The 15010-nt window shown below is 29.8% G+C and overlaps 1 protein-coding gene and 1 non-coding gene across 3 annotated transcripts; one reads left to right on the top strand and one right to left on the bottom strand.

Annotated features, from left to right (window-relative positions):
* Window positions 1-7402: 7402 nt before the first annotated feature.
* On the bottom strand, window positions 7403-9269 carry LOC105780561 (uncharacterized). Of its 2 annotated transcripts, XM_012604957.2 has the most exons (3): window positions 8668-9269; window positions 7976-7999; window positions 7403-7852 (listed from the first exon to the last, which is right to left on the bottom strand). In XM_012604957.2, exons 1-3 carry the CDS (start codon window positions 8870-8872, stop codon window positions 7536-7538), a joined length of 546 nt encoding a protein of 181 aa, XP_012460411.1. In that variant the 5' UTR covers window positions 8873-9269; the 3' UTR covers window positions 7403-7535. The 2 variants fall into 2 exon arrangements, with proteins under 2 accessions (XP_012460411.1, XP_012460412.1); XM_012604958.2 differs by lacking the exon at window positions 7976-7999 and having other exon boundaries at window positions 8668-9255.
* Window positions 9270-14575: 5306 nt separating this feature from the next.
* LOC105781035 (uncharacterized) lies at window positions 14576-15010 on the top strand. Its single transcript, XR_008195000.1, has 3 exons — window positions 14576-14602; window positions 14676-14751; window positions 14829-15010. It is a non-coding gene; the product is annotated as an uncharacterized LOC105781035 (transcript).

Raw genomic sequence — 15010 nt, 5'->3', positions numbered from 1 at the left:
GCATCTTATCTATCCCTAGCAGGGCATCCTCTAGATCCATCTACGCAAGAACTGCTTGCATCTTAATATGCCATAACGCAAATCTAGTGTTGTGATCCAACAACGAAATTTCATACTTTAAAGACACCATTATCATGATCGAGATGAACAACCCGAAAGTTCAGATACCAATTTGTAAAAATAGAACGTCGGTAATAACAATATATCGCAAAGAAAAATAGAAATAAAAATAAAGAACACACAAGTTTTTACATGGAAACCCTTTCGGGAAAAAAATCACGGGCAGAGAAGAAGAAAATTCACTATGTCAAATTCGAATTATTACCAGAGGAGTTTCGACTACATCTATTTATAAGTTGAAAAAATGTAATTCTAATCAAAGTCAAATATATTATGTTAATAAATGCTAAATATTATACTCATAAATACTAAATCTTCTAGAAAGAATATATATTTTGTTTAACTTGACTTGCAAGCAATCTCTTAGAATTTGGGTCACACAACTCTAACAATTGTTATTGTCATCGGAAAAAAAAAAAAGGGTAAATTACACCAACAGTTACTCAATTTTGACGTAGTTGACAAAACAATCACTTTAATTTCAATTCAGTCACACAACTTTCAAAAAATGACAAATCAGTGCTACTAACCATTTTCTATTAGAGAAGTAACGAAAAAGTGACTTGGCACTTAACTTGCTCCTTGATGTCATTTAACCAGCCTGTTAGAGGGTATTTACTTTTCTCATTCTCCTTGTCTTTCTTCTTCTTTTTCTTCTCATCTTGGCCACTCAAGGTACATACCTCTTTGGATTTGGTTTTTGGATGTTTCAACATCTTTCTTGTTTATCTATTCTACCCATTTATTTTTTTGATTGCTTGCTAGTATAAAGGTTCCATTTTTATTGATCCTTTCTTTGGGAAATTGAATCTGGTTTTTTTTCTTAGTTTGTGAAATAATCTGTAGATACTCTTCCAAGAACGAATAACAAGTTCTATTGTTCTTTTGGTTAATAGCATAATTATAATTTAGATTTAAGGAAAATGATCAATACATTTCAGGAAGCATGCGCTTCTCTTTCATTTCCTTTAAATCATCTTCATAAAGTTGTTCCTTTGTATTGGTCTAGTAGCAACTTCTTAATTTCTTTCTTATTACAATAATTCGAGTTTGTAATGGCTTGTAATGACTTGTCCTCTAGGTCGTATGGGTTGTAATGATGATTGGAGAGTGGCTAAATTTGGTAGCAATGGAGTTTCTACTCATTGCAGTAGTATAGTGTGATTAATTGTGCAAGGTTACAATGTCGCATCAGGTTTGGCAAATGTTTATGATATCTAAATCCATTTCTTATATGCATGTGTATGTCATCAGCCTATATTAACCTTCTTCTTGAAAGTGAAATAGGTATAGGGAGTAAAAAAATGCTAAAGGTATGGAAAAACTTGTGTTGATTTATCATTGAAACCTTTTATGCTACCACTATTTTTCCTGCTATTATATTTGCTTGAAATGTCGATTTTCTCATTCAGTTGAATCAAATTAGTACAACTTTTTTGAGGTCTCCATATGGTTTATTTTTCTCCTCCTGTTTGACATATGATGGTAGTGAAAGTATTCAGAATCAAGTTAGTTGAAGGGCACAAATTCATCCTTGCATAAAAGCTGGATCACTTTTATGTTTGAAACTTTGAACATCATGCTTCTACTTTCAGAAGTTTTGTGCAAAACTTGCTTTTATGTGTAATGGCATTAGTTGTAAAATACCAACCATCATGTTGTGTCTTGTAATGAATCCTATAGTCTGTTCATGTTTGGTTGTATTTTATCCGTGCTTATTTATTTTCAAAATTTTTTTAGGGAATTTTTTGAAAAATTAGGATGGACTTACATTCGAGTTTCAATTTGTGGCAAAAGGTTCTAAGTTGCAAGGTACATTTGAATTGATTGTTAGTAGAAGAAAAAAGGTGAAGAAGGAAGAACTGCATTTCAAAGCAAAGGTGAAGGATATGGAGCCAAACCATTAAGAAATGAAGACCAAATCAATGGAGAACGAAAACTGAAGCATAAGGAGGATAAGGGGGAGAAACATAAAGAGAAGGATAAGAAAAAACACGAGGATAGTGAACTTGGAAAAATGAAAAATAAATAGGAGAAAAAGGAGAAAATGCACAAAGATGAAGAAGATGATGAGAACACGGAGAAAAAGAGAAAAAAAAAAGACAAAGGAGGCGGAGATGAAAAAAAAAGAAAAACACGAGGATAAAGAGGTGGTAAAAGAATAGAAGAAAAAAAAGAAGCATAGCGAGAAAGAGGTTGAGGGAGAAGAATATGAAAAAGATAAAGAAAAAGAATGAGAAGGAGAAAGGTAAAACCCAATCCATCCTTTTTCTTTTTACCCTAAACCAATAATCTTTTCTTTTATTTTCTCTAAACCCGTTCAAATTTTAGACCCTTTGGTTCCTCGTTTAATGTGGCTAGTTAACTGGCCATGTCACTTGCCCCGTTAGGCCTGTAATGAAAAATATTTATGGGTGATTGATTTGTCATTTTTCGATAATATTAATGACCAATTTGTTATTTTTCGAAAGTTGAGTGGCTGAATTGAAATCAATGCAACTGTTTTATCAACTACATCAAAATTGAGTGATTGTTGGTGTAATTTATCCAAAAAAATTAATGTGATTAGAAAATAAATTTATTAAAAAAAAACCCAAAAATTTGGAATGGGAGTACAATTACGCGTAATTCTAGAAAAAGCATCTCGAAGAAGAAGAGACGGTAAAAGGCATTGAAGTCTTGAAGTGGCGATGCTTTCATAGGTCCCCCATTACCTCATCCCCTTATAATTTCAATGCTTTCACTTTGACATGGAATAATATAATATTCCTTGAGACCCACCTCCATTCAAACCTTACAATTGACTTGGACTTTACACTACCTATTTCCCTTTCTTCAATTTCAATCTTATCTTTTCAATTTTATTTACACCAAATATATATTTTATTATATATTACTATATTATAAAATTTAAAAGAGTATAAAGATTAAAATTGATTAAATTAAATTGAAAAATTAAAAGCAATTGATTTAATTGTTGTCATTTGGGTTAAAGATAGAAATTTTAAAATATAAAATATAAAATAATTAAAACTGATAAAATATAGAATATATAGACTAAATTTACAATTTATACATAATATAAGGAGTAATAGCAAAATTTCACCCTTAAAAGAAATTTCAAGTCATTCATTTGCCATTTAATTCCTCAACCGCGCAACACTTTGTTTAAGCAATTGTTGAAGCTGCCACCCAGAAATTAAGTTTCAAATCTTGATATTATAAGCAAGGTAGTTTCACCTGCCCTGCTAAATGCAGCATGTTTAATAAATTATTAAATATGTTTAATAATTTAAATTAATAATTAGGGTAAACTATAAAAATAGTCACTTATTTTTGAAATGTTACGTTTTAGCTACTTACGTTATTGTTTTATTACGAAGTGGTCACTCTACTGTTAAACTCCACTACCTCCCTAACGGCGATCCCACATGGAAGTCTAAATGGGTTTTAAATGCTAACTTGGATGTCCTACGTGGCAGTTCAAATTAAATTTATTTAATTAAAAATTCATTTTCATCCCAACTACTAAACATTCAAGTTAGCATTTAAAACCCATATAGGCTACCACGTAGGACAACCGTTAGGGAGGTAACGGATTATAACGGTAGAGTGACCACTTTGTAATAAAACGATAATGTAAATGACTAAAACGTAACATTTTAAACATAAGTGATTAAAATGTAATCTAAGCCAAATAAAAGTGACTCTATTTGTAGTTTACCCTAATAATTAAATTGTAAATTAATAGAAATAGATGATGAAAAATTTAAGCTAGGTTGAAACAGCATGATTATAGAGCAGTAGTATACCAAAAAAGTTTCTCAATTGTAGCCATCGTTCAATGCATCTATCTGATATTCATGTTGTTTGCCACCTTCAAGCACACTTCCTTTTCAGAATTATGATGGCACCAAAACTTATGGGCAAAAATTAACCTACCAAACTGGACTACTCTAAAATAGTTTCCAGCTTTGCTTAATCTTTCCTCATTTATATAAGAAAATCTGAGAAATTAATACAACAAAAGACATATTGTGCTACACTGGCATCAAGAAGACAAGTCAGATCTTCTAGGCATCAATATATATATATACCAATAATCATCATCATCACTGGAGCATAGTTGGCTCCACTGTGTACCAATATGTAACAGAAGGCTGGACCACTGGTGATGATCTTGAATATGGATCAAGATATCCTCCAGGAACCAAAGTTACCATGTTCCTACTACTGTAATAGCTCCCTGTTCCTGCTGTTTGCCATTGAAACACTGGTCCAGTATTACAAGCATCGTCCAGTGAAGGGTACCGAACAATTTCCCGTCGCCATGATTGATTATTATTATCATCTACTTCCACTTTGGGGTAAACGATTTTGTCAGAGGAACATTGGGTGCTTTTTTCAGGAGAAGACGATTGGATTAGACGTGGAGAATCATCGTAATTTCCATTTGTTTTCACCTTCCCTTTCAACTTATACGAAAAATTAAGCACCCCATTAGGCTTCCCATCACTGTCACGAACCTGGTAACTGACGAACCTCACAACCCCACAAAAATCATCTATCAAAGCCTTCAAAGGAACACGCACCTCGCCGATTGTTCTATTGACCAAGCCATCCGCACGCAAATCGAACTTGAGGAAAAGATGATCGGATTCCTCGGGGGGTAAGCTTTCGAGGTCGAACTCAAACACGTGATTCCATTCTGGGTTCTTGCCTCCTTTGGCGATACCAGTCTTCTGGCGCTGCAGATGCTTCTTTTGCGGGTGTTCTTCTTTCTTCTTGGGTTGTTCGTTGATGATGACGATGGAAACTACAGAGTAGGCAGAGAGTTTTTGGAAGAAATTGAAGGCTTTGAGATCTCGGCAGGAGACAAGTTTGAGTTCTAGAGACTGCCAATCCATGGTGTATTTTTTTGTGGACTGGAAATGAAGAATCAAATGCAGAAATGGGATTGTTTAGGTAGAAAAAAGAATGGCGAAGACCAAGTCAATTTCCACAAGTTAACCCCTTCTGTGTCTTTGAAGCACTTCCCACTACCTTAACATTTAAATAGCTGGAGCCACACGTTATTTGTTTTTGGCTCCGCTCGGCTCGCCTCGCCTGCTCCACAGGTGAAACACCACTTACTACCTACCAATGCACTTCTTCACTTATCACTCCATCACGGTGATTGCAAGATTTGTATTGACAAGACAATAATCACTTATCACTAACTTAATCTATAATGTTGTATCACCATCATGCAAGATTGTCGCTTTTATTAAGAGACAATAAAATAACTCGTTTACTAATAGTATACTTTCACGTGATACATCAATCCTTTATATAAAAATTTGCCATGAAATAATAAACACTTATCAGAATCTCTCTCTTACGACTTTCTACTCATTTGGGTAAACTAACACCACACTTCCACCCGTTTTCTTCTATTGACACACAAGATTATTAAAATTCAATTCAATTCATCTTGTTTCAAAACTAAATTACCAAAAAAAAGATATATAATGTGGAGATGCCAAACCACTCTATTTGTTAGATGATGAGCATCATGGAATAAAAACCGAATGGATTGGTGAGTGTATTTGATGATTAATGTAAAAAAGAGTGGGATTGAACCCTTAAATATTGGTTTTAGATGTTTTATTTGAAACCAATTAAATTTGAGCCTTTAATTTTGGTTGGTTTCATTTTAAAGCCCTTATTGACTCTATTTGAATTGGTCAAAGTGCATGAACCATTCACCGGTTTTGCTTGTATTTGGAATGAAAAAGAAAAGCTTCTAACATTCTGTTTTTCTCCATTTATTATCATTCAATTCGGTTTTTAATATTTTTCATACTATTTTAGATTTTAATTCTTTTTAAATTTATTTTTTTAAAATTCATATTTTTTTATAAATACTTTAAAAAATTAATTTTTTAAATAAATAAAATATAATCAATAATTCTTGTAAAAAAACCATTCTTTACATAGTGTCTTTAAGTTAATTTTACTATTTTAAATATAACATATTTTTACCTTATAAAAAATTAAAATTAATTATAAATTAAAGGGTTAATGATAAATTTGGGCACTACCGTTTGCATGTTTTGTCAAAACGGTCCTAATTGTATTTTTGGACCTTTTTTGGCCATCAACTTTTCTTCTTTTTTTCAATCTGCTTTTTCTAATAGATTTAATGAAAGTACCGTTAAAAAAGTTAACGGGGATGATGTGGAATTTCATATGTGGAATATTTTTAATGAGATGTAATTTATTACTAAGATAACCCGATAAGATAATTACATGTAGAAAATAATAAAATAAATAATACATTAAATTAAAAAAATAACTCTTAATTTAAAGAAAATAAACGTAATTATCTAAAAAAATCAACTCAAGAGAAAACTTCTCGGTAAACAAACCTATGAAAGATTGAAACCTTTTGAAAAGAAAGAAAAATTGAAACCTTGATTTATTCACTAAATCATTAGAAAAATAGATTGAAAAAATAATAAAGGTTAATGGTAAAAAGACTCAAAAATACAATTAGGGCCATTTTGATAAAACATGCAAACTTAGTAGCCAAATTTATCATTAAGCCTAAATTAAATAAAAAATAGGTCCGTTCGAATAATCACAATTTTTAACTTTGTTTCATAAACGTCTAAACACCTTATTTTGAATCAATAAGGAACGATGTATAGCGGTGATTTTTAGGTTAAAATATGTCATAAGTTTCTATTTTTTTATAAATTTAGAATTTAGCCCTTATAATTTTATTTTTAGAATTTGACTTTCTATATTTCATATTTCAGGTCTAATTGTTAACATAATTTTTTTTGTTTTTTGTTTTTGTAGTGAAGCTAAATTTAATAAAATAATTTTAATAGTGTTAATAGTTAAACTTTAATTTTGAAATTGAATGAAAAACTAAATTATTAAAAATAAAAATATAAAAAGTAAATTCCAAATTTATCAAGATCACATGTGCTTATATAATATTTTAAGCAATTTTGTTTTATTTCTTTTATTTATCCATCGATTTATTATTATTATTTTATTTAAATTAGGCGTGGTTAGGAGGTAGGAAAAGTGCCTATTTTCCTAATTTTTCCGGTTCCCCTACCTTCTTTTAGGGATTTCTCAAACATCAAATCTGACCTTAAAATCAAATTACTTTCTAAGACAACAATGGGAAACAAACTCCTTAAAATCAAAACCACCATCATTAAACTTTTGAGCTTATATGTTGATGACAAAGAGCACCAAATAAAGACTGCATGGGGAAAATAAATATCTAGAATGCTTTCACTGCCTTTGTTTAATTAAAAAAGCCAACAACATTGAATGCAAGTGGAAGAGGATGAAGCATTTGCATTTCTAATAGAAAATGAACAAAAAATGAGTTTGTACATATATATAGACAGTCAAGTATATGCCCTTTTTCGATCTTTCCAGCCGAGTTGCCGAGCTCGTTGCTCCCATAAGGCAGTCAGCTTGAGCTCCTCTCTGAGTTGAGCTTCAGCCCATTCCCTGGCTTCCTCACATGTTTCTACACCTGCATTGCACTTTTCAGCTTCTTTCTGGTAGTGTGAGGAGGCTCTTTTGGCATCCATTGTTAGTGCCGAGGTGCGGTCCATGGTTTCTTTGCTTACGATCTTCTGTAATGCAATCTCCTCGGAGAGTAAGGCCACAGTATCCTTCTCCAGTTCTTGGTTTAAATCAGGATCGTTTTGGCCACAACCTGCACTACAAAAGAACATAGCTTGAATAACATGGAATGGGATATGGGATTATATATATGAAGCCCCTAAGTGTAATGTTTCTAATGATGTCAAGAAAAATAAGCATGGGAAACTGAAGTGACCTGAGTATGTGTTGTCGGCTAATCCTGCAATAAATAAATAAATGATAAACTCACAAATTAATAGAGAGTGAAACCTGAGGGACAAAATGCAAACAGTACCCCTATAGAAGCATCACAGACAGCATTACTCAATGCAAGTCTTTCGAGTTACATATCAAAGATTTCCTCAGAGATACCGATCCGAGACTAGCAGACATTGCAAATTCAGTAACCAAAACTGCAAATTTAATCACTATGCTGGCCGTTTAACCAGGAAGGAACATTATGTTTCTCAGTATGCAGAGTGTTCCAAACATATGTCTTCCATCTTAAAACTACACTACCTATATATTAAAATTGAGACCTTCAATACAGAATTTCAATAGGCCTTAATGGTAAAGGTGTTCCCAAAATGTTCGAAACTTCAAAACTTGAAAGTTGTTGAGAGAGGCAACCACGAACACGCAAAAAAAAAACAGATATGGAGATACCTTAGTTCTATCAAAACAATGCTAATTAACCAGATTAATTGTTACTGTCAACCTACTATGCTATAAAACTGAGAAATGGACTGCTTACAAATCCAGCAACTCATATCACACACACACATATATAGTATTCTTATAACCATATCCGAATATGCATATACTGAACATGAAAATTAAGGACATGGTGGAGTGAAATGAAAGGCAAATGATCAGATAAAAACAAACCTGGTGTTAGAAAAAAGTCATCTGTATGGGAGGAGCAATCACAAACACAAGGAAGACATGAGACCTGAGGTCTTGACTTGTCCTTCAAACGCCACAACAGTGATGTCGGACCAACAATGTACCCACCCAAACACACACATACAAATGCAAACCCAAACCTTAAAACTCGCTGACACCAAAACCTTTGCTCTAAGCTATAAGCCATTTTCTACCCTTTATAAAGACCCCCCCCCCCAACAAAAGAAAAAACAGCTTTACTCAAGAGTTTCAGACCATTGCAAGATCTGGGGTAAAAACCTACAAGTTAATACATACAAAAACAAATGTTTGTCGGGTTTTGTAAAAAAAATGAGAAGTACCCAGATTTGAAAATCTGCTTCAAAGCTCAAGAGATGGGACCGAAACTCATTTATCAAAGTAAGGCCTTGAGCTTTAATGATGAAAAGTTGTCATCTTTGAGAGCAGGAAAAGAAGAGTTGTGTGCTTGGGTACTTGGTTTTCTTTGAGAAATTAAAGAAGCCCCAGATCCCATAAAGGGTACAGAAGAAGTTTATTGGATTATGAGACTGTTAACTTATTAATATAAATAAATAAAGAGGATATGAACAGAGACGTCTATAAGAGATAAAGATAACAACCCGAGTTGGATTACTTACGAAACCTCCTTTTAATCATTATGTTGAGGCACTTTTTACTTGGCTTTTCTTTTTCTTTTTTAATTTTTTTTTAAAAAAACACCATTTTTGTGACAGATATTATAGAAAAATAAACATTTAATGCAATTGGAAGATGATAAATATTTAGATTAACATTAATTTTATGGCGTTAGTATGCTTTTGATTGATTGGCGTCTTCGAAATTATTTGTGTAAACCACGTCAGATATGGAGAAGGAGAAGACAAGGTTTATTAGATTGGCCCACCATATATGTCTGATTGTGAAAACATGTGCCCAATGTTTGACAACGTTTACTCGATAAAGTCCATGGCCTTTGATTTTTTCATGGTTCTTTCATTTAACTACTTTACTATGGATTCATTTCCACCCATATTCAAATTTCTCCCAATCACATCAACTTTTTTAATGTATAAGGATGGCATAAATTAGGCATAATTTTTTTATACTAAATTTAATTTTGGAATCTAATTTTTCTTTTTTACCAATTTGGTACTTGAAGTAGCAATCACTTTTCAGTATGTCTCTGTTATATTTTTTAATTTATTTTTACATACATTAAAAGAAAATTTAATAGTCAATCACAAAGTGCCATGTGGTCGCTTTATGTAAAAAATAAATATTTTATTAAATATATATGAAAATTAAAATATATATATAAAAATCAGAAATATATATAAATTAAGAAAAAATATAAATTATAAAAAATTTACAAAAATGATAATTGAAAAGAAATTAGTTAAATTAATAATATTTTAGAATTTTAGAATTATATATTTTATAATAAAAGTTTTAATTTTTATATATTATATATGGTTTTTATATTTTTACTCAATATAATATATAATATTAAAAAAAATACATTGCATATTCTAATAGCGCTACATGGTAGGTCAATGCCCAATCAACGCTAGTCAATGGTTAGTTAATGGCCAATTAAAGTCAACAATATTTTTTTAATATTTAAATATTTAATATTTTTATTTTAAATAAATCTAATTATCATGTGACTTTTTTTATTGGTAAAAACAAGTCACGTGACACTTTTCCATTGGCAAAAGTGGCCTAGCAGATTTTTCTTAACTGCATTTACAAAATGGACCGAAAATAAAAGAAATTGATACTTTAGGTACCAAATTGGGACAAAAAATGTTAAGTATCAAAGTGAGAAAATGAGTATACTTCAAGGGCCAAATCATGAATTAAGCCATAATAAAATGATACATCGTTATTGGTGTGAAACAAAAAAAAATTGTTAAACATAAATAACGATAGGTATACTTCATGGACCAAATCGTGAATAAAGCCAAAACCTATAAATATATAATATATAATTCTTTTTGAAAAAGTTTAAAATCTATTTTTATAAAATTCTAAAATATATAATTATAATTTTGAAAATTCAATAATATATAAAATTAAAAATATTATAAAATTAAAAAATATATTTAAATTTCAAGTAATTACAAAAATAAATTCAAATTTAAATACCTTTGTAGAATTTTATTATTGTGTATTTTAGAATTTTATAAAACAAATTGTTTTTAAACCTTTTGTAAATATTTGACAATTTTTTTATAGTTTTTACAGTTTTTAATAATATTATTAATTTCAACTAATTTCTTTTCAATTATCATATTTTTTGTAAATTTTATTTTTAGATTTTTTATAATTTATATGTTTTGTCTAGAATATATATTCTTAACTTTTATATTTTTTTTTAATGTGTATATACATTTAATAAAAATTATTTATTTTACATAAATATACTATGTGACGCTTTGTGATTGACTATAGAATTTTTTTTTAACGTCTACCAAAAAATGGACTAAAAAAATATAACGGAGAATACTTTAGGTGCCAAATTGGGACAAAAAGAGTTTAGGTACCAAAGTGAGAAAACGAATATACTTTAAAGGCCAAATTGTGAACTGAGCCTATTATTAACAGATAGTGTATTAGAACTCTACATCAAATATTAATCCTTAAAAATAGCAATAGCTAAAATTACAATCAATGTTGTGATGTATGTTCGAATTCAAACATAATTGTAGCAAATAAGATGATAATTGAAAATAATAATTAAAGACATTAAAGTAAAAATATATTTTTAAAATTTATATTTATTTTTTGGTACTATCATAAGTGTTTTCATCCGTTTTACAGTTTGAGTTTAGCCCTATTTAGGCCGAAGGTGATACTCAAGTATAATCCTCCTAACAATGTCGATCCCAAGATTTAAACTTGATCCAAATATTTGGAGAAAGATACACTTCCACTTTTCTGACAACTTGTTGGTAAAAATTATATATTTTTAAAATAAAATATGCTAAATAATAAATAAATCATTAAATATAAAATACTAACATATTAAAGCTACGAATATGTTAAAAATAAATAACATTAAAACTGCTTTTATGTTAAAGAATAATTTTATAAAGAAATAATTAAAAATATGTAAAAGATTAATTAAACTTTAATTTCTTTTTTTATTATTTATATAAATACTTATTTATTTATGATAAATTCGTATAAATTTCGTAATAATAAATTTATGTATTTATATATTTCATATAAATTTTCCCATATTGAAAAAAAATACAAAGGGTTAAAAAAAGCGGCATAAAAAAGTAGAAGGAATCTTGGGGAGCTATACCTATAATACCTTTTTAAGAAAATTATTTGGTGTTTGGTTCACTAAAGGTGAGGCAACTTTAGATTAGGTTCCACCGAAAAAGGGAAAAGAGATCCCATTTTAAAGGTTATTTTACCATCTTAACCCTTTATTTTAATTATTTAAATTAAAATTAAATTGCAATAAATTTTATTATATATTAATAACTTTAGAATTTTTATTTTTATTTTTATATAAAATTTAATAGTTATAAATATTATTATAAAATTAATATTTATTAATTTAACAAATAATGTAAATAAATACGAAATATTATTTATTTTTAATTATTATTAAAATATGATTTTACATAAAATAATCTTAATAGATTTTAATTATTTATTAAGTTTATAAAATAACATAAATTAAAATTTTCATTGTATATTTACACATTTTAATCTTTTAATCTAATGTCTTTAATGGTCATTTTTCCTTTTTACCATGATTCATCTTGCAGTTACCATTATGGTTGAAGTAGTAATAAAATCCAAACACATATCTTATCACTAGTTTTAATCTTATTATCATAAACAAATTCCACTATTATAGTAACTAATTTTACTGTCACCTTCGCTTTTAATCTCATCGTCCATACAAATGAACTCTAAGGGTGCCTTTGGATTAACAATGGGATTTGCTCCATTAAGATTAAAAACAACAGTGGCAATAATATTAGTTACTATAGCGTTGAGATTGAATATTGTAAAGTTGATATCAAAATTAGTGATGAGATATGTGTTTAGATTCAAAAGTAATTGTAGCGTAAATGTGAGAATGAAAAATAGCTATTAAAGACATTAATTTAAAATGTTTTTTAATATAATAATTGTATTTTTATTAAATAATAATTAAAATATTAAAACCATATGTATATTAAAATGAATCTATTTAAAGTCATTAAATTTATATATTTATTAAATAATTACATAAAAATTTATATAATTAGTATATAATAACAAGATTTATAATGTATTAACTTTGTCTAATTGTTATATTTAGATTTCAATTATATTGTAATTTTTATTTTATATAAAATAAAAAAATGTTGGAGTGGGGTTATATTTGTAAAATACCCTTCATTGAAAGGAAATTTCAAGTTAAAATATGTTATAAGTCATTGTACTCTTCATAAATTTAAATTTTAGTCATTGTACTTTTATTTCTAGGAATTTATTCTCTCTACTTTTTAGATTTCAAAATTCAAGTTCAATAGTTAATGTTGGGGACCGACTCGATTAAGCAACGAACAAGTAAAAAATAGCGGAAGAAATTGAGAAATTGAACACACAAATTTAATGTGGAAAAACCTCTCCAAAGAGGATAAAAAACCACGGGCAAAGATAATTTTACTATAATGGCAAAAGAATGAAGAGTAGAGGTGATCATGGGCCGGGCGGCCCGCCCGAAATATGGGAGGGTTCGGGTAAAAATATAGGCCCGAAATATGGGCCTGGGCAAAAAATGAGGCCCGTTTGGAAAAAGGGCCGGGCCTCGGACAAAATTTTTTTGGCCCGGGCCCGGCCCGGCCCGAATATAATATTTATTTTTTTTTATTTTTTTAAATATATCTTTTGCTTCCTGTGAATCCATTCTCGTCCCCCCACTCTCCCAAAGGCCATTTCCCCCATTTCCCCTCTTCCACAAATCCCTAGCCCGACTGCCCTCTATCTTTTTCTCAACCTTCACCTTCACCTCCGGCAGCAGTCCTCCACCGATCCACTTCCAGTCCTCCATTTTAGTCACCTCTATTTAAGGTAAAATTTCGATTGTCGATGAACCCTAGTTGTTGTAGTTTTGCTTTCTTTTTCAAATTAAAATTTATGCTGTTTCATTTTTAGAGGTATAGAGAATTTATCCATAAACTATCATTTGTTAATTTATTTTTTAAAATTGTATCTTTCTCAAATCTTCTAAAATTCGAGCAAAAGAGAATTATTAAAGTTTTTTCTCTTCTGGCACTTCAATTTCCTATTTCGTTTGGATGTTGTGGAACTGTAAAAAAAGCTGTGATATAAGGGATTTTCTGCTTCTTTTTTTTTAATTTCCCATGAAGAATATTAAGTGAAAGAATGATTCATTTTCTTTGCTGTAGTTCTATTCATGTTTAAACTGCTTCTGTCAAAGCTCTTTGTTAATGCTTGATACATCTTTTATATAACGATTTCTTGAATAGATGGATTATGTATGTACTAAGGAAAAAAGTGGTTTGATTTTCTCTAGTTTCTAGATGAAGCTGATCGAATGCTTGACATGGGATTTGAAGAGGATGTTAACTTTATATTGGGAAAGACATGTTCTGGTATGTCTCTTTGTTGGTACATTGGAATTTTAAACTCCTAGAAGATGCTTAGATTAAAGCTTTTACTGATGCTTATGAGTAAACGCCACTAACCATTGATAACTTAAGGTTCAATCAGGCTAAAAAATATAGTTCTGTATCTTGATAGAATAATGCATGAGCAATTAGGTTGGAAATCCTCATGTTGCTTTTAACCTTTGCATCTCATCAGATGGTAATGTTCAAGGCTACATGGCTGCAGCGGTTCATCGATTAGCTCAGAGTACATGGACCCTAATCCTGTTAAGGTAATTATCTGAATGCTTGATGGTGTTGTCATAGTTTCCTATATATTTGAGAAAGTAATAAATTTGTTTTCAGGTTGTGATTGGCTCAGAAGATTTAGCTGCCAACCATGATGTTATGCAGATAGTTGATCTCTCATTTTATTTAACCGGTTAAATTGTCTTTCATATTAACTTATTTTGTATATATATATAAATACTTTTATTAACAGTTTGTTTTCTTATGTAGGTTTTAGATGATCGTGCACATTATGAGCGATTGACTGCATTTAAAATTTCTCTTCATTGGCTAAATAGAATGGGCAGCATTTAAAATTTGCACTCTGTATGTGTGTGACTGTATGTTCTCTAACATTTTAATTGGGCTTCATTTAAATAAATAAGTTTGCAGATCCTTTCATTCCTTAAATT

This window comes from Gossypium raimondii, chromosome 4, assembly GCF_025698545.1.
Source record: "Gossypium raimondii isolate GPD5lz chromosome 4, ASM2569854v1, whole genome shotgun sequence".
NCBI lineage: Eukaryota > Viridiplantae > Streptophyta > Magnoliopsida > Malvales > Malvaceae > Gossypium > Gossypium raimondii.
The sequence above is the reverse complement of the archived record's forward strand: the minus strand, read 5'-3'. Positions and strand labels throughout refer to the sequence as shown.